The sequence below is a fragment of the Dermacentor andersoni genome, chromosome 3 (genome assembly GCF_023375885.2).
Source record: "Dermacentor andersoni chromosome 3, qqDerAnde1_hic_scaffold, whole genome shotgun sequence".
In the NCBI taxonomy this organism is placed as follows: Eukaryota; Metazoa; Arthropoda; class Arachnida; order Ixodida; family Ixodidae; genus Dermacentor; species Dermacentor andersoni.
Window position 1 is genome coordinate 114,098,777 of NC_092816.1, and position 26,585 is coordinate 114,125,361.

The 26,585-nt window shown below is 46.9% G+C and overlaps 1 protein-coding gene across 1 annotated transcript in view; it reads left to right on the plus strand.

Moving 5' to 3' along the window:
• LOC126539366 (neprilysin-1-like) overlaps window positions 1-11,399 on the plus strand; it is a 37,474-nt gene extending 26,075 nt beyond the window's left edge. Inside the window, exon 4 of the mRNA XM_055074105.1 lies at window positions 10,976-11,399. Within this exon, the coding sequence (XP_054930080.1) occupies window positions 10,976-11,335 (360 nt within the window). The 3' untranslated portion in view covers window positions 11,336-11,399. The remainder of the gene's footprint in view (window positions 1-10,975) is intronic.
• The last annotated feature ends 15,186 nt before the right edge of the window (window positions 11,400-26,585 follow it).

Genomic DNA, 26,585 nt, shown 5'->3' on the forward strand with positions numbered 1-26,585 from the left:
CCTGCGGCAGAAAGGATGTTCCACATCCACCGCCAAGGTTTGCGAATCGCGGCGCTGGCGAACACTCCTAGGGTCAGTTGTAGTAGTGACACATAAATACCCAATAGGGTGGATGAGAAGACGCTGCGGTGGTAGCTCAATTGGTAGAGCTTCGCACGCGTAATGCGATAGACGAGGGCTGGTTCCCCACCAGTAGCAAGTTCTTTTATCATCGTCTTCAATAGCATGAATTTGCAATCTAGTTATTTCAATTAGTAAGTGCAAGTAATTTCCCCGTGCTTTCCTTGGTGTCTATGATTTTTGGCTTCTTACGATCTTAAACATACATATATATATATATATATATATATATATATATATATATATATATATATATATATTCGCATGCTAAATAACTTCATAGGACCAAATCGTACGATCAAGACCAAGGCATGTGCACCAGCGGGAGAATGACAGCGCAGGAAAATGACCATATCACTGATGTTCCTATTTGAGAAGCAATAATTTTGGTCTTCTATTGTTTATACACTGCAGCTGATCAGGCGCGGAGGTAAGGCTGAAACATTCTGTAAGCAACAGAAATATTTTTTTTTTCTTACAGACTCTTTCTTGTCATGTACACGTGGGTCCTGGCTAAGTTTGATAATATACGCCAGAACCAGGTCGGGGCCAGAAAATCAGCCCCATGCAGTGCTCTAGAAAACATATCTAGTAGGCGTGCGATCACAAGTGTATAGCACTAACATCATGACTCGGGATCCTCGTGAGTGACACGCAGAGTCTGGTCATGAAACATGCATAACACAACAGGGAGGCTGGAGGTTACGTTGCAAATATAACTCAGATGGTAGGGGACACAGTCGGCGATAAAGAATATTGACAGTGTACAGGTGAACGTTAGAGCAGGTACTTGTATGTGCCTCTAGTTTATCATTCACCGGACCTTGCCCTCTTCGAGCTGTTGCTGGGTTAAGCCAGCAGCTCTAACGACGCGAAGGAATGCGCCACGTTCCTCGACATCGAAAGTTCCTGTGAGAAAGCCGACCAAATACTCAGTGCGAGATTTAGCGGCAAAAAAGATAGACTGCCGTGGGGACAAAGCATCGCATCTGTGAGCATGGAGGACTGCTCCAAAGCAGTTAGAGATGGCGCGAATGTCCTCTTCGTCATTCTCACAAGAGCATTTGAATTTTTACTGAAGATTTCCCTACATTTTAAATGCACAATCAGGGGATGATGTATTTGTTACCGCAAAGGCTAATATATTAAGGAGGCTGCTGTAGCATATCGCATCGACATAACTGTTTCGTTGGTGTAGAAAAATTCATGAGCCCTTACACACTGTAAAAAATGACGAACTGCGAAGCTGTGGTGTTTTACCTCAATCGACTCATGTATCTATACATGGGAATTATTATTATTATTATTATTATTATTATTACTAGTACCATTACAAACATGGCGCTCCCCGTTTCCCTCCCGCCGAAGCCCTTGTATTGACAGCAGACAAAAATTCTGGGACGGTTACAACTTGACTGTAAACTAATTATCACAAGTAAATGGAACTCGGCATAGTGATAGAGTCGTCTTATAGGCCAATTTCGCTATAAGTTTTACAATATGTCTACCTTAGATTGAAAGCTTCAGAGCATTCGCGAGAAACTGGTGACGAATTTCGTGTCGACGGGACTTGTAGATGGAGGGATATCGACCACCGCCGGAGGGTAGCTATATAGAGCTTCACTGCAAAAGATGCAGTCAAATAACTGCTGCTAGCATGTATAGGCAAAGAAAGAAATAAGGCGTTGGAATACGTCTTCCAATCAACCGCGGCTTTGAAGAGTTGCTATCCTGGCCATGTAATTGGAGGACGAGGTCACCGCATGGTAATACGACGCTGTCAACTCGTTTCAATGCGATGCAGGCGGTCAGCGTGTAGCCTTTCGCCCGCGACGACGGAGATCTGAAGAGGGCGCAGCTGGTTCCATCCCGTAGTTCACTGGGGATAATTGTGGAGCCACGTGATAAGGACCACCGTACTTCGGAAGTAGCTTGGATGGAAAGCCAGGAATTAACAGTAGCGGGTAACCAGAGACATATAAAGCAGTGGATGACAAAAGTACGTTGAGTCACGTTGCGACGCTATTTTCGGTAGCGCTGACCAACGGACGTCCAAGAACTGCTTAGTTGTCGGCCATCCTCGAAGCGTTGAGTGACCGCCGAATACCTGAGCACTCGTCAGGCTAATGATAGTAAGGTTGAATTGGGTCATTGAGGCGGAAGGTTTCGTGACCTTCTGGCGGAAAGAATGGTTAGAATCCTGCAATGGCCTTGCGAGGCGGAGTTGGCGTATGCGAAGAACGGAAGCACTTTAACCCTATTAGAGTGGTCTGGCGCAACCTATATTGAAAGCATGTCGACAAATGTTCTGTTAACCGGTTGGTCTGCGCATCATAAGCGTCAGTCATGTGCCCCCTCATAGGGCATTCGAAGAGGTGTGACTGCGCAACATTGGATAGGAGTACGTTACCTCGATCCTCAGGAGTTCGGGAAGCAGACCATGCACAGGATAAACGAGGCAACATCGCGCGCTGTTCCGGCAAGTAAAGCGGTGGTTTCGGCACACCGTGTGCAATAACCCATGACGCCGACGATCCAAGGGCGCCCAGCAACCGCGCACGGAAGCGGTCGTATATATCAGCGCTGTCAGGATTGGGGGCTCAATCCCATCATTCGTAACCCATTGTCAAGATTGGAGTCCGACATGAATTGGAAGGTAGCTGGCCCATGCCATCGTCCAACTTATCCATGCTGACGACGTTGAGGAAGGGAAGGACTGCTTCTCATCGAGAACGAGGAATAAGGGTTTATTTACAGTGTTTATCAGTTTATCAGTCTAGCATGACTGCGAGAGAAAGTACATCAGTCTAACATGACTGCTTGAGAAAGTACCCTGAGCATCTGCACAACAGCGGTTTATAAAGAATCAGTCCCCCCTCGATTACAACGTGACGCGAACGTTCGTCCAGGCATCGTAAACAAACCGCCTCTCTGCAGGTCGGTTTACACACACACACACTTCCGCATAGGTTCACGGTCCGGCGCCGACGTCAGACGAACTTCGTAGAACTCGGGGCTTGTGTCAGGAAAGGTGCCTTTTATTCCCCGAGCTGAACTACGTTCCCGCGAGCACTCCCCCGCTCGCGGCAGACCAGGGCGGCGGTGGCGGCTCAGTAACGATAGTTGGTCCGCCGAACGCATTCAGTCACAACGGCGACGATGCTAGAGCGTAACGGTTGCCATCGTTATCGCAACTGGCTGTCTTGCACCTCAGCTGGGCCGTTCTTAACAGCACTAACATGGCAAAGCGGGCGAGAAGGGTCAAGGAAGCGGTTGCAGCGAGGCGGCGGCGTGGCGAGACAGATTTACGACGCCGTCATTCAACGCAGGAGCGCATGTATTTGCTTACAAAGTGGTACATAGCGCGCCTATACTACCGTGGCCGAAGTCGCTTCAACTTTTTACGGGAAAACTTTAAACATCTACATCGGAATGCATCTGTCGTGTCCGTGGACAAAAAATGTGGGCCGATCTCGGATATCGGGCAATGCCTGGCTGACCCACGCCGGAGGTGAAGGAGGCGTTAAGCATTTTTCATACATGGGGCGATACCAACGATAGTGCAATACCAGGCCGACCCGCGGCGCAGATTCACTCTGCCATTAAGGGGCCCACAGCTTCGTTGTTGATCCTTCTTCATAGAGTGGAAGGGCACTGAGTTTTTCTAACATATGCCACAGCAGTCCACATGCGCCGTAACAAAAAAAAGGCGTGCAATATAGATATGATACAGTTGTATTGTAGCTTTGGCAGTTTTAGAGCGAAGCTGTCTATAGCCAGAATCCGGGATATTATGGTGTCCGCGCGGGAAGAAGGCTCTCCCCTAAAAAGTGAAAGTTAAAGAGCGGATAACAAAAGTAAAAGCATATCGCCGCTCGTGTCAATGTGTCTCTGTGAATGTACGATGTATTGCGTGACGTAGTGCGCGCCTGGTAAGACGACCAAGGGGAATATTACAGCGAAACTGTATATGGCTAACATCCGTGTTTTCATGGCGTCTGCGAGTAGGAATTGTCATCAGCAGCAAACAGCTTTAGCGTCGTCGCCTTCGTTGGCGCCACTCGGCGCAATCGTGCGAAAACGCTCGTGCGGCTGCTAGCGTTTTCATCGTCGTCTTCTTCTACTTCGACAGCTGGCTCCATTACACAAAACTATCATCATCAACAATGGCTTCTTCTGCAGCTGGCTCGTTGGTGCCGCTCGGGGCAACTACGTGAACGCCTTCGCGGCAGTGCTCTCGCGTTCGTAGTCGCCATTTTTTCCGCTACTGGCTTCGTTGAGGCTTTTCATTTCAGCGAATCATTTCTGTGATCTTCTGTCGTCTTAATGGGGAGGATGCGTGTAGCGGGTAGTAGCCATTGTTTAAGGGGGTAGGGGCCATGAAATTGCCTAACGTGACGGACAGATTTAAATTTCACTTCCCTTGTGTCATCGTAACGGAGAGGCCGCGTTTACGGGGGTATGAGCCATTTTTGTCTTACATGATTGACTCATAAACTAGCCGACGCGATACGCGAATGTGTTTGCGCACTATGACTACCGATCAGGACAATGCATTGACACATTTGTTCAAAATTCTGCGTCACCTTTGTCTCGTGCGCTATACAGCTTTGCTGGTCATCCACCTTCACAGAGCGGAATCGCTCATGAATTTTTCTTGAATATTTTCCTGTGCGTGCACACTAGAGCAGCGCACGCTGAAAAAGAACGCAAGCCAGGGGCACACGCTACTACTACCTTTTAAAATGCCGGGAAGATTGCGCTAAATTAATCTTGCCAGGGGCTGTAGGGTAGGAAGAGCCTGGCAGACGAAACGCGCTTCGAAAGAACTTGGTGCACATGCGCTACTCTTGCTGATCTCGTCGCTTGGTGCCGTCGGAAGGCGTTAGCCCCATGGCCAGTGAATGCTCGCACATCACTAGTATAGAATCTGTTGACTGTAGAGCCATACACCCTTGACTCGCAAGGGGGAAATGCCACCGACTGTGGTGATGCCTGCGTCGTTTCAGGAGAAGACGGAATTGTGTTATTCGCTCTGTATAAATCTCCGGGCACATCCGATTGTGATATCGAGAAGTTCATGACCATGCAGGTTGCATGGGTTAGCCGTGATGACAAAACCCTTGTGATCATCGTTCCAAACTTGAGTGTGGACATTTAAAAACCAGACAAGAAATGGTTCACTCAGTTCATGCTCGAACAGTTTGGTTTGAAGTGGCACACCAATCCGAGTCACTCAGCTACTCATCAATAGTCGAGTATAGATTTAGCTTTGGCCAAATTGCTTTTTAAGGTAGTAACCCAATCAATTTGTATATCACAGTAACCTCAAATTATCGTCACTACCATTACCAAATGAGAAGAGTAAATCATGCGCTGTTCTCTAAGCCTCTGTGACGTGCTGCTGCTTCGCTAGTCATCCACCTTCACGGAATGGACTGGTTCTTCAACCCTTTTTCACACTGCAAAATGGCCACTATGGGGGTGAGAGGGAAAATTAGAGCAAAAATCTTCGAGCAGTTGGGGGTGGGATACTGCTAGAAGTCATATTCTCTCGTCATAATGATAGTTTCGGTGGTACTGAAGAGCATCACGAATGACCAAATGCTGCGCCTCTCGGCGCGACATGCAAGGTGCCGAAGCGATTGGAGGTTTTGAGAGAAAATCGAATAACTATTCAATCCACAGATCGTTTTGTTGGTAGGATTTGTAAGTAGCCGACGGAGAGTGGTAAACTCATTATCAGACCCACCCACCTCGTGAAAAGTCCATCGTCACCATGAAGAAGTTGGTTTATATGTAAGATCCCAGTTGCGAAATTGTGAATGAAGCATCGGATATACGAACATAGGCAAATAAACTACTTGGTGCCCGCCTCTAACGTAGCTGGCTTCGGCAGCTCCGATACGGCGGGCCATTTAGGAGGATCAGGAAGAACGGCGTTATTGCAGAAAATGTGGGCAAAAGTGTTCGGTTTTGGAGCTGTAAACGGGCACTTTTGGAAGTTAGGTTGCAAGCCGGCATTCGGCAAGAAGTTTGAAACTTGTTGCAACGGTGAAAATTGGCCATAAAATTGGGGCAAGAACACGACAGTGCAATCGAGGTAACATAGGCAGGTATACATCATCAGGCCTCGCAAGATACCATTCATTATGTGTTCATGAGTGGTCGTCACATTCCAGAGGCTGAATGGCATTGCAGTGAGTCCGTAGGAACTGTCCAGCATTACAAATGTGGTTTTATTGCGATAGAAATTATGTGCACACTCCAGACTCACCATGTTAAGTATAAGGTCTAAAGTTCCGCATGAAGTCCAATGACGATACCACCGTCGCCACGCCTCGTATGCTGCATGTGCGAGTCAAAGCACGCGACGCAAGCCGGCGCTCTCGGTTCCATCTGGCGGGCCGTCTTCCTCCAAGCGAAAGGCCGTGAAGGGGGGAGGTGGGGTGAGGTGTTGGAAGCAGCGGCGGCGTTGTGCTCTGGCAGCAACTGCGTATTTTGCGAACGGGCGCAAGGGGAATTTGCTATCGCGGCTCAATATCGCGCGTGATAGGCAGGAGAGCGCGAAGGCATAGCGGGATGGAGAGAGGGGTCGGCTTCGACTTCGTCAACAAGTGCATATGTTGCACAGCCAAGAGCTGTCGCGCGCGCCGTATTTTGAAGGGCATCTCCACACAGCTGATGCCTTTGAGCGCACTGTGTGATATTTGCACTCGCGTTAGGGCGGAGGAAGGTCACTTCGTTTGCTGCGTGAAGGGGGGAGGTGGGGTGAGGTGTTGGAAGCAGCGGCGGCGTTGTGCTCTGGCAGCAACTGCGTATTTTGCGAACGGGCGCAAGGGGAATTTGCTATCGCGGCTCAATATCGCGCGTGATAGGCAGGAGAGCGCGAAGGCATAGCGGGATGGAGAGAGGGGTCGGCTTCGACTTCGTCAACAAGTGCATATGTTGCACAGCCAAGAGCTGTCGCGCGCGCCGTATTTTGAAGGGCATCTCCACACAGCTGATGCCTTTGAGCGCACTGTGTGATATTTGCACTCGCGTTAGGGCGGAGGAAGGTCACTTCGTTTGCTGCTGCTGCCGTGCTTGCTCCCACGAGCATTCTTACACCGACTCTTCGCACTCATCGAGTGTGATATGTTCATGTTTGCTTGCGCGCGCTGACACCATGCTTGCTAATTCAGTTAGTAAGCAAATGCTTCCAAGTTCATACGGCCCATAAAACTACCGTTGCTACTTCGTATACCCGTCTACTCTTCTGCAATCTCAATCGATGATTTGCCTTTCAAGCGGAACTGCGAGATGTATTGAACGGTAAGCACCAGCCATGAGCACCTGCTAGTAGCCAGAGCTTCAGTCCAACGGCGCAAAGTAAATCAGCTTGTTCTAATCGCTCAAATGCACTCTCTATGTCTGGGAATGGGTATGCATCGTATAGGGGAATCTTGCTAACCTATTAATAATGAACACAAAATCGCATATTATTGTCTTCTATTTTAGGCTAGGATAATTGGTAATAGCCAGTAACGATGAGGAGACCCCTTAACACCACGTTTGAGCAAGTTGGACCCCTGGTCACCGATAACGCTTCTATTAACGATGATGAATCGGTGCATAGCCTTAGTTGTCGATAGCATGTGAAATAGTCATTTTACGGGTCAGTCGAGTAGCTGACACAACAGTTCTTGTCTAATGAACTGCGACATTTAGTTTTCCTGGTGAAGAGGACTCTGGGGGGCGGACGCTGCCTTAGTGAAAGAGAGTGACCGGGAGGAGAGAGTCAACGGCGAGTAAAAAATCTGGACTGGGCGATGAGGGAAGAATGAAAACTGTTCGAAGAAGGACGACCTTGGTGGAAAAGTGTCCTATAGGCTGACCATTTTGGACGTACGTTGTTGCAGTCGCGCGGGCATGCAGAAGCGTCAATGACGAGCGACGTGTCGAAAAAGGCCGTCTTAGAAGAAAGTTGGGCGGTTATCTGTCGTGCGCCAGCGGTCTTGAGTATGTTGTGCTTACTGTGACACGTGCTGGACGGGAGGGTATATAGGAAGTTACGAGGGTGAGGAAAGTGGTGCGTAGGTCGCCACTCAAGGCTGCAGAACTACACAGACGTACAGCAGGGGAGAAGCAATCGGAGCCGGGTGGAGAGAAGGCGGAGCGCAATGAGTGATTTGCACCTTGATGACGTATTGGAGAGCGGGCATCAGTGGATATGCCGACTGGCCGCGAGTTAAAGGCACCAGCGATGCTTACGAGCGAAATCGTCAAGAACAAACTCATTGATACGGTGCCGCAGCGAGGTGATGTCAAAGGGAAGGACGAAACCCGACAGGGAACTGGCATACAGACCATGCCCACGGGAGGAAACCTGCTGTTTGCGTAGTTCGTCACAAGTTTCTAAAAGTGGCAATTTCACCCGAAAAGCGGAGAATCGGTTGCGATAGCAAATTATTCGATAGCTAAACGAAATAAGAATAGTCGTTTTCTGGGCCATACAAAGTTGTACACATATGTTCAGTGACTAAATTAAACAAGCATGGTGTCAAGCACCATTCAAGCAAGCGTGAACACATCTCACTCAATGAGCGCGGAAATTCGCTGTGCAAACGCTGCAGTGAGAAAGTGCGGCAGCAGCGGCAAGCGAAATGCCCTTCGTGCGGCTGCTCGGATCAGCAAGAGGGAAGCAACAAAAACACAGCGCGCGATGGGATTCGTACCTTACTACTTTCAAGACGGCTTTCAAGATACAGCGGCCCGACTTGGCACGCGCGGCCACCCAGGGCGCCCGCAGTAAAGCACCGCACCCCCTCCCTCCCCCTGGAGCCTGCGCGCAACGGAAGACGGCGCGCTTCCTACCCGTTTTTCTCCGTTGCATGCGCAAGATTGAGCTCCGATTGCCTGCTCACCCTCGCACGCTTTCACTCGCTCATACAGCGTACGGCGCGTGGCGGTGATTTTATCGCAATTAAACTTTATACGGAACCTCACGGCGACGACGACGCTGACGGCCGAAATGCGCCTGTAGTGTCCATATATGTATTATCGCGATAAAAAGGTGATTTCAGACAGTGTTCCGTGTTTGGAAGCGAAGCTTGCATTGTCTCAGAAGTTTCGGTGGCGTAGTCGTGGTCACGTAAAAAAATCTCAGTTGCTCCAAGAGAAGAGCAGCTGCGGAAAAGAGCGGTTTCATGAGCCGACAGCTGCGCCGGCGCTGGAGCGTGGGAAAGAAAGACGGGCGTGTGCGCTGCGCCACCTTCGTTTCCGTTATTTCCGTTCACTTTATCACCATAAATAAATGCGTTTTTTCAGCGCCCACCACAAGAGCCCACCGTTTTCGCCGCCCACACTTAACATCTTTTCAAGGGTGCAGAAACGCGCACTCCTAAAGTCCACCTGTTATAATACGCCGTGCTCAAACTTTGTGTTCTTTCTTTCTGGTCAACGCTTACCTGAGTTGGATCGCGCGGGTAGTTTCATCGTTTCTAAACATGTTCAACAGAATGTAGTATTGTTGCGACCATCAGATAATTGCTTAGCTGTTTTCGTGTGACTGCACTTTCCGACGGGCTTGGAGTCCGAAGATGGGACCAGCACTTTACAACCAAAACTTTCGCCGGCCTCCAAAGAAAGTATGTTCTGTGCATGGATACGATTTCGCACCGATATGGCTGACTTTTTACTACATCGCTTTCGGCGCTGAAAGCTCGGGATACACAGGAATTCGCATGGCTTGGAGCTTGGGTATGCATTTATAATTGCCGAGTATACAGCTGTAATGACCGGCCACCGAAACAAATTTCTGTTTTTAATGGATATGGCGTCACATTTTTTTTCTTCCGCCGGAAGTCTTCCCTCCTTATACACCTTATACAGATGGCGCTAAGCCCATGAATCGCCAATAAACCGCCATGTTTTGAACGTATTCGCTTCTATGAAAGGTTCTCTACCTTGTTTTTACTCTGACTCGAAAGTAACGCGCGATGAAGCTCTCGTGAACGTTAGTGACAAAACCTGCTTCCACTTCAAGAACATGCATGCCCTGACGTGAGTACGATTGACTAGGGGCTGAAATAGGAGCCACGACTAACATTTCAAAGAAGAACGTTAATGCTAGTCAAAATTTGCTTCTATGTCCTGATCTGGAATCACAAAGCTTGTATTTTGCTGTTCTTTTGCTGACAGAATTTTAAAGCGATAGGCTGGGGGTTTGGTTGCAAATATGAATTTATACTCGTGGACAATATTACATGGCAACGCAGGAAGAGCTACGGCGGCTGAGCTTCTGGACACGTGTTAGTGCGAAATTAAGTCCGACATCGTTTGACAGCGATTCTGGTATTTCGGAGGAGATACGGATAGGCGTAGCTTGCGCACTCGATACGGTTTCGCGTTCTCATGGACGTGGAAAGCAACGGTGAAGAGAAGAAAATTTACAACTCAGTTGCGCATTTTTTTCTTAGTCTGCTGTCGTAAATGATTTGTTTAGTTGTCTTTTCCCCCAGCTTCAGCTATCACGAATGAAAATACGGGACTTCTTTCAGAAGCGCCCTAAGCTTTGTGCGCTCAGCCTACGTAGATGTTCCTTCATTGCGAGAAAATGATGACTGCGAGTATTCAACTGAAATACAGACCCCACAAGAGTATTAATTTCGCGAATGCATTCCAAAGCAAAAAAACAAGCAGTAGTTATTGCCTACGTGTAGAATGTGACAAGTTCGTTATCTCAAATGTATCGGTGACTCGACTTCATACTATCGGGACTACCAGATCCATAACCTGTCTCTTGTCAGTCGTGCAACTTATTATGGTGCATACAAACTGGCTGATGACGAGCGGAACGATGTTCATATCGCAGGTCCTTCGCCGAAGCCAAGAAGTCCTAAACGATACGATAGACTCTGAAAACCTCGCCGACTTAGGGGGAACAACAATGGCATACTCGGCGTTTAGGTCGCTGCCCCCCTCGAAGAGAGACACCACGCTGCCTGGCGTCACCATGACAGCGAACCAGCTATTCTTCGTTGGCCATTGCGCACCATGGTGTGAAAAACAAACAACGGAACCGGCGCCCTGGCTCTCTGGCCGCAATCGCTACACACCTGGCCGCTCTCGGTGCATCGTGCCTCTCATGAACATGCCCGAGTTCTCGCATGCATTCAACTGCAAGCTGGGGTCGGACATGAACCCGCCAAACAAATGCAATTTCTGGATTTGAAATTGCGACAGCCAGTGCGTTCGCTGTGTCATTCTGTACCTTTCGTTTAATAAAATATCCATGTTCTGACGGCAGTCTGACAGATTAGCTTACAATTAAAGTGTTTGAGAGCGTCTGCTTATACACCACCCTGCCTGTTTCTTGGTATGCAGCCGCTCGAGAAAAGAAGTAATGGGTTGATAAACTCCTTTGTGGTGGTAGTACCTGTAGTACACAAGCAGTCCAAACGCAGTGAAAGTTACAATGTCTTGCTTTAAAATCTCTCTTCCCGCCCGTGCCCCTTGCGCTGCCTTGGCTACCATCCACATCGACGACCTGAACTAACGCGCTGGACGCACGGACCTCGTACATGCCGCTACGGGACGTCATCCAGGAAAGAGAGCTACATCTCTTTATTTAATTTTGACCATGGCATACTGCGCTAATAAAACAAATTCGGGCTAAAACTACTCAGGTAGTTGTCTAAGTATGCACAAGCAGTGTGCAACTTGCTTATCTCCCATGCAGACCGGGGTCATTATCAATTTTATGACGCTTGTTCGCTGATGACGTTCCAATCATTATCAGCCGTTATCGGTCTTTAGCAGACAAAACGTACTCGGGCGGCGGCTTCGTGTGGAAACGCCGCGCAACCACACTTTCAAAGCGATTAGCGATGCTATCAAGCAAGCCGACTGCTGATAGCTTCGCGCGCTGTGTTCTCGTCGATTAGTTATCCCTGAAGAGATGCGCGGCCTGCATTTTAAAAGTGATCTCTGAAAGTGGCAGAGTGAGGTGCGTGCTGAGAGTTCCCTGAGTGCTGTGTTCTTGCCGCTTCGGTAATGTTGTAGCGAGAGGGTGCACGAAGGGGAGCCCGTTCGCTGCTGTTGACGCTATATCGAAAGGGATCGTCTTACTGCACAAAAGGAGGGATGTTTTTCTCGTTGAGTAAGCACACAAATGCTTACGCAATAAAAAAAAAGCTCTGTTGCAGTGCTGTGTCATATTCTTTTAGCGCTTGATGAAAAAAACTTACAAGCAAAAAAGTCGTTTTCTTGGTGTTTGATATATCGAAAAGTTGCCCGCGAAGAGAGACTCAGGGTTTTGAAATGTCTGCGCGTTCTCATACACCAATGGCCGGTGCGGCAAACTCATGGACTCAAACACGCAAAGTACAAATGTGCCTACCTAAAAACAAAAAATTGCGTACATTCCAATGAAGCCCAAGAAATCCTATATGTGATCTAAGGCTTAATTCGTTAACATACACTTGATTGTGTGTTGGCTTTACATGGTCGTATAAGCAGCCACTTGCTACCGTCCGGCAAACAATTATATTTGGAAAACACGCCGCGAATGAGTAAGCGACAAGCTTGACGGCGCGCGTGGGTTTATGCAGTGTGGTTCGAGCAGATCTTATACCGTAAGAATCACTACAAATATTCTGTAACCTTTTAAGCGATAGCATATCGGAAACACTAGAACATCAGGGCTGTAAGTGCAGCTTAGAGGAAAGCCAGTTAGGAGATAAAGGCCCGAAAGAAACCGCGTCTTCGTGACAGAGCTTGCGAGCTTGTTGACAGAATACGTTAAGTCGTATTCCTGTAAACAGCCACCTAATCCACCCAGTCGTGGAAAAGCGGCAGCTACAACAGGCCTACAGATTAGGATGACGGCCAACAAACTTCATGGTGGTTAGTGATTATTCGGAATGGTGACAAACAAGGTATGCTTGAAAAAGTGCGAGTGCCATAGGCGAAAAGTTTTCACTATTCCTCTCGAAGGCCCGTGCGGTGCGCGGCGCCACACAGGCTGCCTCGCACACGGGCCTTCAACTGTCAGCACGAGCAAGGACAGTACACTCAGATACCACCATCGGACTAGGTCAACAAAGCAACAGGCCACCCCGCACACGGGCCTTAGACTGCTCAAGATCGCCAGACAGCCTCTAGGGTCTGTGAAAGACTGCGTTTACCTAGGTCAATTAGTCATAGGGGTCGCTGATTGTGAGAAGCAAATTAAGAGAAGACTAAAAATGGGTTGGAGTTCATACCGCAGACATTGTTAGATCCTGACTGGAAGCTTTCCACTACCTTTGAACAAAAAGGTGTACAATCAATGCATTCTGCCGCTGCTAACATATGTGGGCCGAAGTTTGGAGATTGACAAAGAAGCTCGAGAACAAGTATCGCACAAAGAGTGATGGAACGAAGAATGATAAGCGCTGATATAAGAGACAGGAAGAGAGCGGTGTGTATCAGTGAGCAAACTTAGATAGCCGATATTCTAATTGACATTAGGAAAAGCAGCTGGGCAGGCCATGCAATGCGCGTTAGATAACTATAGGACCAGAATGGGTGCCAAGAGAAGGGAAGTGCATTCGAGGATGACAGAAGACTAGGCGGGGTGATGGATGGATGGATGGATGAAAAACTTTATTAGGGTCCTCTAGGGCGCGCCCTAGCGCGCAGCGGGCCCCTCCCACGTCGGGACAGAGAGACCGAACCTCTCCGCCGCGTCGCGGGCCCGTTGGACAGCCCATAATTATTCTTCGAGGTTGGGGCTGTGCAGGACAGCATCCCAGCGTGAAGTGTTACTTTCATCGCCGCGTAACGCGGGACATCGCCAGAGCATGTGAGGTAAGTTCGCTAAGTCATTGCATAGTGCACATGCACTTGTCGTCTGAAGTTCGGGGTACATCTTGTGAAGAAGTAGAGGGTTTGGGTATGCCCTCGTCTCTAGAAGCCTTAGTGTCAAAGCCTGATGTCTATTGAGTTTGCAATGTGGGAGGGGGTAGATCCTCCGAGCCAAGTAAAAGTGCTTAGTAATTTCAGTGTACGAGGAAGGAGAGTCCCGATGGTCAGTACCCCGGCGTGACGCTGCCCGGTAGCTACGCGGTTAATGATCCCTCGCGCAGCTCCGTGTGCCGACTCATTGAGGTTGGGCGGGGCACCCTCGATCTTTCCCATGTGAGCTGGAAAGCAGATCAATGTGTGTGGCTTGATCTATTTGCTTCCTAATATCCCTAGGGCCAGCTCGGATATGGTTCATTTGGCAAATGCGCTAACAGCTGACATCGAGTCACTGCAGATTGATGTCCTCTTGTCGTCCAATAAGTCCATCGCTATTGCAGCCTGCTCTGCGATTTCAGAGGACGTCGTCCGAATCGAGATTGCGTTCGTTATTTGCCTTTCATGATTTACGACAGCGAAGGCCTGTCCGTCGGCGTAGCTCGCTGCGTCTACGAAACTGTTCTCCGAAGCCCGTTCACGAGCGTTTTCCAGGAGAGCCTTCGCGCGCGCCCGACATCTTCGCACGTTGTGTTCTAAATGGATGTTTCGTGGGATCGGGGCGACAGTGATTCGGTCCCGCTGCTCTCGAGGGATGCTGCAGATCTTTGTTTCGATTACTCTGGGGGGCGGGGGACGCTCACCTCCTATAAGATGTGTCTTCCAGCTTGTGTGGTAGATAGCCTGACCAACTGGGCCCTCTCCTGTGCTTCCGCTATTTCCTCTAGCGTGTTATGCATGCCAAGCTGAAGTAATCGTTCCGTGGGAGTGTATATGGGGAGGCCGAGAGCTCTCTTCATTGCCTTCCTGATTAATGCATTGAGCTTATCCCGCTCCGATCTTTGAAAGTTGTGCATGGCCGCGACGTAAGTGAAATGATACATTACGAACGCATGTACCAATCTCACGAGGTTATCTTCTCTGAGGCCTTGCTGCCGGTTGGCCACTCTTCTGATTAGTCTGATGGCATTGCCCGTCTTCTTAGTGAGTCGCAGCACTGTCTGGTTGTTTCAATCACTCGACTCTACCATCATGCCGAGAATCCGGATAGCATCGACCCTCGGAATATAGCCTCCATCGTTTGTGCGCAATCTTATGTCGCATTCGGCGAGTGGCTTCCATCCCTTTGGTTTCGCGCCTCTGCGCTTGGGTCGATAAAGTAGCAGTTCCGATTTGTGCGGTGAGCACCGAAGGCCCGTGGACTCAAGGTATCTCTCGGTAGCATCAATCACCTCTTGCAGGGCCGTCTCTACCTGTCCGTCGCTACGTCCCGTACACCAGATGGTTACGTCGTCTGCTTATATGGTATGACAGATACCGTCAATAGCAGACAGTGTCCTGGATAGACCAATCATGACGAGGTTAAAGAGGGTTGGGGATATGACTGCCCCTTGTGGCGTCCCCTTAGACCCCAGCTTGATCATGTGTGAAGTCAGGTCCCCGATCTTAAGGGTGGCTTCTCTGTCTGACAGGAAAGATCTCGCGTAGGAATGAAAGTGCTTCCCCAGGTTTAGGCTCGAGATTGTGTTTAAAACGCACGAGTGAAGAATGGCTTTTCCAGATCTAAACCTAGTATGGCTCTCGTGTCCCGCGTATTGCCGTCAATAATGTGATGCTTGATGAGCTTCATCGCGTCCTGCGTCGAGAGTCCGACCCTGAAGCAGATCATGTTGTGTGGGTAAATGTCGTGGTCCTCCAGGTAGCGTGAAAGCCTGTTTAGGATTGCGTGCTCAGCAACCTTCCCCACGCACGATGTGAGCGAAATTGGGCGGAGGTTATCGAGGCTGGGCGGCTTGCCTGGCTTCGGGATGAGAATGGTGTTGGCCAAGTTCCACATTTGCGGGACTTTACCCCTGCTCCATGCTTGGTTAATGATGTCCGTTAGGTATTCGATCGACTTCTCGTCCAGGTTCCGTAAAGCTTTGCTTGTGATCTTGTACGGACCCGGAGACGATCTGCCGTTGAGGGCGTGGAGAGCCTGCCTGATCTCCTCAATCCCGAATTCTGCGTCGAGCTCAGGGTTCTCGGAGCCTTTGTAGTCAGGGGAAGGTGGTGTAGGGCCCGATGCGACTGATAGGTACTTCTGCACGAGTTTGGATAAAATTTCCTTGCGCCAGTGTGTTGCGTTGGTTGATTTTAGTGTTTGTCTCGTCGAGGAGATGCTTTAGGAGGTTCCAGGTGCCCCCGTTGCGCATCTGCCCGTCAATCGAATTACACAGCTCATCCCAATGCTGTTTAGAGAGGGCTCTGCAGTGTTCCTCTATAGTTCTGTTGATTTCCGAAATCTTTTTTCTGAGCCTGCGGTTGAGCCGTTGTCCTTTCCACCTGGCGAGGAGGGACTGCTTGGCCTCCAACAGGTGAGCCAGACGGCTGTCCATCTTTTCCACCGGGAGGCCGGTACAAACCTCTTTGGTGGTAGCTTTGATGTCGCGCCTAACCTGTGCAAACCATTGTTCGAGGCTAGGCTTGACGTCACTCTCCGTTCGCTCTTCCCTAATTTTCCGAAATTTGTCCCAGTCTGTGTAATGGAACATGCGCTGTCCCTTCTGCTCGACTTGGAGGTGCGTGGCCAAGATATAATGGTCGCTACCAAAGTCTACCCCGAGGTTCGTCCACTTGACCGCTGCAATGCTCCTGAGAAAGGTAAGATCCGATGTCGTGTCACGGCTCGGTGATGTTCCGCATCTGGTGGGGAACGCTGGGTCCATGACTAGCATCAAGTTTAGGTTTAGAGCCTCACGCCAGAGATCCTCCCCCTTGTTAGTGTTATATGGATAGCCCCAGGTGTGGTACGGCGCGTTGAAGCCACCAGCTATGATCAAAGGGGAGTCGCGCGCTAGTTGCGTAGCCTTGGTGATTAGGCCTTTGAAGCGTTGTCTTGGAACTGTGGGACTACTGTAGACATTCAGGATGAATGTACTTTAGTTTTTGATTTTTTTGATTTACAGTACCCTCAGGGCCCAGAAGGGCGTTACAGAGGGGGTGGGTACAATAACAATAAATAAAAATACATGCTCAAACAATTATTAGTATTCAGGTGATAAATTCAAAACATAATCAGTTATTGCAGTATTGAAAGATGATGCCTCCTCGATGCAGGCGATGGAGGGGGGAAGGCGGTTCCACTCGGCACTGGTTTTCGGCAGAAATGAGTCAGAGAAAACATTTGTGCGACAGAAAGGAATGAACACTTTAAACCGATCATCAAGACGCGATGACATGTACGAAGACTCTGAAATTAAGTCTTGCTTAAGCGAGCTGTTTTGGTAAAAGATTTTTTGAAAAAGGCAGAGACGGGAAATTTTTCTTCGAATGTGCAAGCTAATAAGGCCAAGGTTTGACTTCATTAAAGAGACGCTAGATGTGCGGGAATAATTAGAAAGGATGAAACGTGCTGACCTGTTCTGAACTGACTCAATGGTGTCTGCTAGTGTTTTTTGACCAGGGTCCCAGACAGATGACGCGTATTCTAGCTTCGGTCTAATGAGTGTTTTATAGAGCAGAAACTTCAAATGGGGTGGGGCTTTTGAGAAATTCCTGCGAATGTAGCCAAGAGATCTGTTTGCATTGGTCGTGATATGTTCGATGTGCGCATGCCACGAAAGATTACTGTTTAGCTGGATTCCAAGATATTTATAGGAAGTCACGTGCTTAAGGCTGGTTTCATTGATAATATAGCCGAAAGGAGTTGTTGAGTTCGAGCGACGTGAGACAGACATAATTTTGCATTTAGTCGGATTTAAGAACATTAGCAATTGTGAGCACCACCTTGAAATGTTTTCTAGATCTTTCTGAAGCATAAAGTTATCATGCTGATTAGTTACTTCACGGTATAGAACGCAATCGTCGGCAAAAAGTTTAATAGAACTATTAACTACGGCAGGTAAATCGTTTACATAAATTATGAATAATAACGGTTCCAAGACGGAGCATTGAGGAACACTTGACTTCACGGCGCAGTGCGGAGATTCGGAATTGTTAGCTGTTACAAACTGGGTACGGTTGTTGAGAAAACATTCTATACATTTCAGAATATTAGGGTCAATATTAAGAGTACTAAGTTTAAGAAGCAGTAAGTGATGAGACACCTTGTCAAACGCTTTCGCAAAATCTAGAAAGATACAGTCAATGACTTGGCCTTTGTCTAAAGAGGAAGAAATGTTATGTATAAACGATATTATTTGTGTTTCGCAGGAGTAGTTTTTGCGAAAGCCATGCTGAGATGAAGTGAAGAAAGAGTTGGATTCAAGAAATGAGACAAGATTGGAAAATATTACGTGTTCAAGGATTTTGCAAGGCACGCTGGTAAGTGAAATGGGTCTGTAATTGAGAGGAGAATGCGGGTTACCTAATTTCAACAGAGGGACCACCTTCCCCACCTTCCAGTCTGCGGGCAAAGTTGAGCACTCAATAGACTGGGTGAAAAGGTACATAAAGAATATAGAGGAGTAGACAGCAGTATTCCTCAGAAATTTAGAATTAATTTCGTCGGCACCACAGGTAGTTTTAAATGTTCAATTAACGTCAAAATCCCCGCAAAATTGACAACAAGTGGATCCATGGGAAAAAAATCTTCTTTGCGCATGTGCGGCACTGTATCAACACAGCAAACAGAAAAAGATTTCGCGAAACTGTCACTTAGGACATTGCAACATTCTGCATTGCTCATGGTGTTACCATTCGTATCTGTAAGAGGTATGATATTTTTCTTTTTTATTTGAACAGTGCTCCAAAATTTTGACGGATTTGTAGAAAGGAGTGAAGGTAGATAGGTAATAAAAAAAACACCCTTCGCTTCTTTTAATGCGGTACGATAAGCATGCAGCGCACTAGAATAATCACTCCAACGAGTAGATGTTCGACTGCGTTTTGCAACATTGAAAAGGCGTTTTTTCTTGTTTCACAGTCTTGTTAGTTTCGTGGAAAACCAGGGAGAGCGTTTCTTTCCGGAAAGTCTGCGCAGTGGCACTTATTTAGCGACAAGGGACGTGGCTTTGTTTTTAAACGAGTTCCAATTTTCTTCCACGGTACGGCTGAAAAATTCTGGTATACAGCCATCAATGAATACTGCAAGCTCATTATTAATTGCAGTGTAATCCCCGCTCGCATAATCTCTAATAAATTTTGCATTGTTCTTCTCACATCTAACGGGGCTGTTACAAAAAAATGCAAACAAGAGTAATCGCTTAGTCCTTGGAAACAAGTTAAAGAATGTACTAAGTTTGGTTCAATGACAAGGATCAAGTCTAGAGTGTTAGATGAAGTAGTGCCGGCTCTAGTTGGCGTAGAAACAAGTTGCGTAAGATTAAAGTTCAGGCACAAGTTAAGGAAAGATTGACATTCTGTGGACGTACCGACAACAAATGGCGATACCGAAGTCCACCTTATTCTGGGGAAATGAAAATCGCCTAATAGGAATAATGGTGAATGTGGAAATTTTGAGACAAGAAAATTCAGACTGTCATGCAGTTCATCGCAAAAAGTAGATGGTGCACTTGGCGGCCGATAACACGCACAAAGCAATGTGTTTTGGTGGTTTATGACAATACGCACACAAACCAATTCTAAAGACGACGCAAGTGGAATCCTATAAGACACTATATTGTCGGCGACGGCAATTAAAACACCACCGCCTGATTTTAGGTTGCGGTCATGACGGTGAACAACGTAATTCTTGCCATAGTGGAACAGCTCTTCGCTAAGAATTTTATCGGTCAACCAAGTCTCCGTCAATACAACCACGTCAGCGGCACATGAATCGAAAATAGATGCTAGAGCGTCACGTTTATTAACTGCACTTCGCACATTCGATAATAAAAAAGAGAAATCACGACAAGGTTGGCTGCGTGGCCGGTGCCTAATTTCTGTTAAGAAAAAGACGCGTCAGAATGGTGGTTAGTAGCAGTGGGCGATAATTCAGCAGTGCAGGGAACATTGCCCAATTGAAGTTCACAGACACTGTCGTTATCGGGAGAGTAAATATAACATTTTTTGTTGATATATAGCTTGTTGTATTTCACAATGAAAAATTGACCGCTTTCTTTGCCAAAGTCGTACAGTTTAGTTCTGACAGCTCTAGTTGCCTTACAAAAATCTTCACTTACGGAAACACCAGTTGTCTTTAGCTTACTTTTAGAAGAAAGAATCGTTTCCTATAGCTTAGACGATAAAAATCTGACAATAATTGGCCTGGACTTGTTGGGGATAAAACGGCCAAGTCTGTGTGCTCTGGAAATGGGTCATCGCTTTTATTTAGGTTCATGCCTAATGCTGAATTTAAAACCGAGCAAGTTTTCTCTTCTGACTGCGCCCAAGTTTCCGCAGCGCTATCTGCTACCCCATGAGATATTAAGTTTTCGCGACGTGAACGGTCCTCAAATTCGTTGAGCCGTTGGTTCAATACGACCACTTGCGGCACGAGGCTTTCACCCTGTTGACCTTCAGATGTTCGAACGCATTGTTCAACTGCCGAGAGCCTGTTGTCGATATCGGCTATTCGTTGCTCCATTGAATATTGAGCCTCTTTGACTTCACTCAAGGCAGTCATTACTTCTTCGTGTTTAGAATCAAATTTGTCGTGTAGCGAGTTAACTAGCTGTAGCAACTCCTTGTTAAACAGGCTAGGATCTTCTTTAGGGGGTCCAGGGTTTAGCTCTACGTTGCCGGACATAAATAACAACTTGGAAACAAGAACATATTCACATGCTAATTGGAACAACACTTGTGGGCCTGGAAGCACTAGCAGTCAAACATTGTTTGACTTTTTACAGAAAAGTTGAGGTGCTGTTCTCACCCGCATCCAAAAACGAAAATGTGTTTGAAGCATGTTGGCGGCTGCAGTGCTTCCATTCCCACTGAAGTGGCGCCAGCCATTCCAGCTACTTTTAAAGCGTGCCGGCGTTGATGCGTCTGTCGATTTGGCAGCTGGAGATGACAGCGCTTCGGTGAGGCATGGTTCGCTGGCATGAAGGAAGGCTTCAGTGGCCTCACAGTGGAACGGGTCCTCAGTCGACCGGTCGGGCGAGCTGGTACCTCCCACCTTCGGTTCGTTGGGCTAGGGATGATCTCTATCAACATGTATTCGACTTTACTTGCGGTCATCTTAAGGTCGTGAGTGATGTGGGTCAGCTTGTTGCTAACCAGTACGGCGATCTCCGGTCCTTCTTCGAGCTTTGCTACGGGCCTGTAGCCAGGCAGCGTGACGTTAGATGTTAATGTTTCTTGTAAAATGGTAACATTAGGCTTCTCTGCGTGTGAGCGAATATATTGTTGCAGGGAAGCCCTCTTGGGAAGGAAACCCCTGCAATTCCATTGCCACATCTTGAATGAGCTAGTTTGAGTGGCCGTCGTATTGCTCTTGAGTTGCTGTGCTAACCTTCGGAGAGCCGATCGCCCCCGAGCTGTTACTAGTCGATGCTGTTGCTGGGGGTGAGGAGCTTTAGGTATCGGCACAGGTGCTACAGTCTTTTCTAAGAAGGATTCAATTTTGCTGATGCGCTGATTAGTGTGCTCCTCCATGGAAGCCATGTTGCTTTGGAAGAGCGAGCACGTTTCATTTATCTGCTTAATGCTGTCACTGACAGCGGAGAGCAACTCGCGAATCTCCGATTTGGCCCTGCCTGGTGCTCTTTCTTGCTCGTTAGCGATGGCCCTCTTTTTAGCGGGCCTCTCTGTATCGATCTTCTCAACCATGGGGACTTCCATTGGCTGGGGAGCGGCCGGTTGCTTATCCGTATCGCTCTTCTCAACCATGGGGATTTCCATTGGCTGGGGTGTGGCTGGCTGCTTGTCAGCCATGACGGGTTGACCGCCCTTTTTAATCTCGGCAATTTCTATCCTCAGTCGAGCTATTGTGTTCTTCATCATCGCGTTTTCGCGCTTAAGTTGTGCTAGTCAGTTGTTACCTCTATCATGCTCTGGCGGGGTGCTGAAATTAGGAAATTTGCAGTCGCAAGTTTGAATCAGTTGGCGCAGGAAAGAGGTCATTTTAGATCGCAAGGTGACGTCTTCGTCCTACAGTGCACACAACGTAGGATCACGATGATCAAGAGCTGACAGCCGTACAAAAGCGTTTTTTTATCTCGCGCCATCGAAGCCGTATTAAAAGTACCGGACCGCACGAAAGCCTCCCATACGTATAAAAAGCCCTAGGTTGCGTGCGCCATGCAGTACGAATGAGGCTGTATACAATATATATATATATATATACATATATATATATATATTTATTGATATATATATATATTGATATATATATATATTGATCTCTTATATATATGTATATATAATATTGATCTCTTGGCAGATCAATATTGAGATCAATATTGGCAGCAGCGGCAGCAACCAGCGCGCACGTCTCCTGAATATTTGGTTCCGGTATTTGCAGTCTAACGCGGTGACCTGCCGCTTCTACGCCGAACAGACTACCCAGCCTGCAACGCGCGAGGAACATCAAACACCTTGAAGAATTTCAAGATTTCCCGCCCGTTTCCCTCCCTCACGGAAAACCAATCGTCTACGAAATCACCGACGCCGTTGAAACAGGTCAACTAAATTCAACGAGGGGCGTTTCTTTGACAATGGCAGCAGCGGCAGCAACCATCGCGCACGCCTCGAATATTTGCTTCCTGTATTTGCAGTCTAACCTGGTGACCTGCCGCTTCTACGCCGAACGAACTGCCCAGCCTGCAACGCCAGAGGAACATCAAACACCTTGAAGAATTTCAAGATTTCCCGCCCGGTTCCCGGCCTCGCGGAAAACCAATCGTCCACGAAATGTGGACGATTGTTGAATATTTGCTTCCTGTATTTGCAGGTTCGTTATTTATTTTAAATAGCTTTTTGTTTCCTGCCACGGCTGCCAAGGGAACTGTTGTAGATCGCGCAGATATTATGTTACGGTGCAGCGCGTGCCTACAGTTTATTGCTCACGGCAGTCCGTCGATACGCTGTTCTGAGTGTGATCTTGTCTTTCATCTTGGACCCTGTAGTGGCGATTCGGGGGATACGTACAAATCGATACGAAGAGACGCATATAAATCCTGGAAGTGTGAGTCATGCAAGAGGGGCAGTAAATCCCATATTGCACGTGACGAACAGCCGTCCGATTGAGAGCTAATCACTCGGCTTCTTGCAATGGAAAGTAACATTGACTCTCTCCTGGCCCTGTTTGGCAAGCTTGAGCCACTTGAATCATCCGTCCAACTACTCTCTGATAAATTCGACGACTTTCAAACACGTCTTCTTGCCCAAGAAAAGTTGAAAGAGAGTCTGTGTCCAACTTTGTAACCAAATTAGAATCTTTTTTTTTGTCCTGCGCCATAACGCGGAAGTTGAATGTGCTCTTTTGAAACTTGGCCAGAGTGATGTGTTATGGAACAGTACACTGTTGTGCAAATGACTTGTATATAGTGATCGAAACTATGAATACCCCTGTAACCCACCCCTGTATGGGCCTGCCAAGGCCTATAGTATTGCTAAATAAATAAACCAAGGAAGTTACGAAGCGAGTTCAACAGCTCGAGAAGGGGGAAGGGGCCAGTGAAATCGCACAGCTCAATCTGGACATACATAACCTACAGTAGCGCAGCCGTCGTCTGAACATTGAATTTCACGGCATCCCGGAGTCCGATGACGAAGATTTGAAGAAGAAATAATTATTATTAAAATATGGGGTTTAACGTGCCAAAACCACTTTCTGATTATGAGGCAAGCCTTAGCAGAGGACTCCGGAAATTTCGACCATCTGGGGTTCTTTATAGTGCACCTAAATACACGGGTGTTTAGGTGCACATACACGGGTGTGCACCTAAGTACACGGGTGTTTTTGCATTTCGCCCCCACCGAAATGCGGCCGTCGCGGCCGGGATTCGATTCCGCGACCCCTTTCTCAGCAGCCCAACACCATAGCCACTGAGCAACCAAGGCGGGTTGTTTCTGCATTATCTTTTCGTCAGAAACACAAACAGAAAGTGTTTAAGGCCCACGCATAATGCTATCCTGTTGTTTGTGAATACCGATAGTCCGCATTTTTCACGTATATCACGTACGTTCACTGTAGGCAGTAGTAGGGATCAGTCCGCATTAATATTGCGATGGAACTTACAGCGGGGCTCAAGGTGCACTTTCGTAGTCACTGGGGCCCTGTCACGGTATTAACGGGCCCGAGCAATCATGGACGAATGATTACGTCTCCAGAAACGTGACAAACGCGGGGTTTGTCACGTCTCTGGAGCGAGAAAAAAATTGTGCAGTTTCACCCAAAAAGTGAATCCCTAAAATCGCTAGCGTATGGCACCCTGTGCTTATTACCTGCTTTTTCTTTGGCTAACAACTATTTTTTATCGACAGCGCGAGTTTCGTTAGTTGAGAAACCACTCCCATCAGCGTGCGCATTTATATGGAGGAGCTGCTTCATTGTTGCTTCATTGCTTCAAATTCCACCAAATTATTATATCCTAAACGAAAATTTTGAGTGTTTTTATTCACTGCTACAACATAGTTCTTGATGTCGTGTACCAACCGCCATTTGGGTGTATAAGTGAATTTGTGCTGTTTGCAGAAGGATTATTTATGCGTATTATTGAAATCAACCGTGAATGTGTTTTTGTCGGATACATTAATATAAATGCTTCTGGAAATAATGCTACTTTCTTGCATTTCAAAGAACTTTTCGAATCATATGGCTGTACAGATGTAAATACTGAGCCTACCCGTGTCACCTCAAATACTGAAACGATATTAGACCTGTGTATTACAAGCTTTTGCCCTGGAGGAGTTAAGTCAGGTGTAATCACTTGTGATCTTACTGATCATTTACCAATTTATTGTCTACTACCATCGAAACAAAAGCGTATATTAGAAAAAGAAACTCTGGTTAGAGACTACTCGGAACAAAACATGTTAAGGTTGAAAGAACTTATGGAACATAAATGGGACATTGTCATAAAAGAAAACGATACAAATGTTGCTTATAATGTCTTTCTGAAGTGTTTTACTTCTGTCTACAATGTCTCCTTTCCGCTAAAGGCTCGTAAAAACACACAAAAACAAGAAAACCTTGGATTTCGCATGAAATATAAACCAGAATTAAACACAGGCAGAGACTTTTCCAGATGTTCTTAGACACAAGATATCAAGGTGATCTTCAAATATTTAAGAAAGTGAGGAACAAATTAAGTGCTGATATTAGAGAATCAAAACGAGAATTCTACATGAAAAAATGTTCTGAAATTGAGCGAAATTCTGGTCTTGTATGGAAAGCGATCCGGGACATTATAGGCAAGACAAGTTCGCCAAAACGTGTTTTGTATGAAAGTAAGTCCGTGAGTGACAACGTGGTCGAAAACTCGTTTAACGAACACTTTATTAATGTGGGTGCTTCCGCAGATGACCACCCTGATATACCTTGCAAACATTTTGTGAAAACACACTGTCAAAATACTATATTTATGTCACCCACTGATCAATATGAGATAACTGATGTCATACTGGCCCTAAAAAACCATTGCGCCACTGGAGCTGATGATATTAAACCTAGACCACTGAAAGCAGTCGCGAAGATTGTAGCATCCCCCTTACGCACATTCTCAACCTTATTCTTTCAACCGCAATGTTCCCAGAGGCAATGAAGCTTGCCCGTGTGGCCGTAATACATAAAGGTGGTACCATTAAAGGCAAGAAGAATTACAGACCAATCTCAGTGCTTCCTATATTAGCGAAGATAGCGGAGAACACAATACAGAAAAGGCTTTCTGGCTTTCTGACTACAAATAACATAATAGTAAGCGAAGAATTCGGGTTTAGGAAAAACAAGTCGTCTGAAGGTGCACTTCTTGAAATAAAGGAGGACATACTAGACAATATTGAAAGGAAAATAGTTACGCTGGGAATATTTCTGAATTTTATAAAGGCTTTTGACTGTGTCCAACATGATGTGCTCTTAAAGAAATTGTCATCGTATGAAATAGGCGGCGAAGCTTGGTCTTTGATAAAAACCTACTTAACTTCGAGAGCTAAATTTGCATGCATAAATGACGTAAACTCTGGTTTAATATTTGTAAAATTTGGCCTACCACAACGATCATTACTAGGACCAATGTTATTTTTATTATTCATTAACGATATGGTAAACATTAACAAAAATATAAAGTTAATCTTATATGCAGACGATACGAATGTATTCTTCGCAGGTGCTCATGTAAGAGAGGTATTTCACCGAGCTAACGAATGGCTAAGAGGTCTGGATTTGTGGCTTAAATCTAATAGATTTCAATTAAACATCAGTAAAACGAAATATTTACTCTTCCGGCCGCGAGAAAGCCACCCTACTGTAAACTTGGATTTAAATTTCTGATCGTTATCATAGAACAATCTGTATAAGTTTGATTTTTGGGGGTAAAATTTCAAGAAAACCTCTCAAGGACGCCTCACGTCGACAAACTCTGAAGTGAGCTAGGGCGGAGCTGTTGGAATCTTAAATA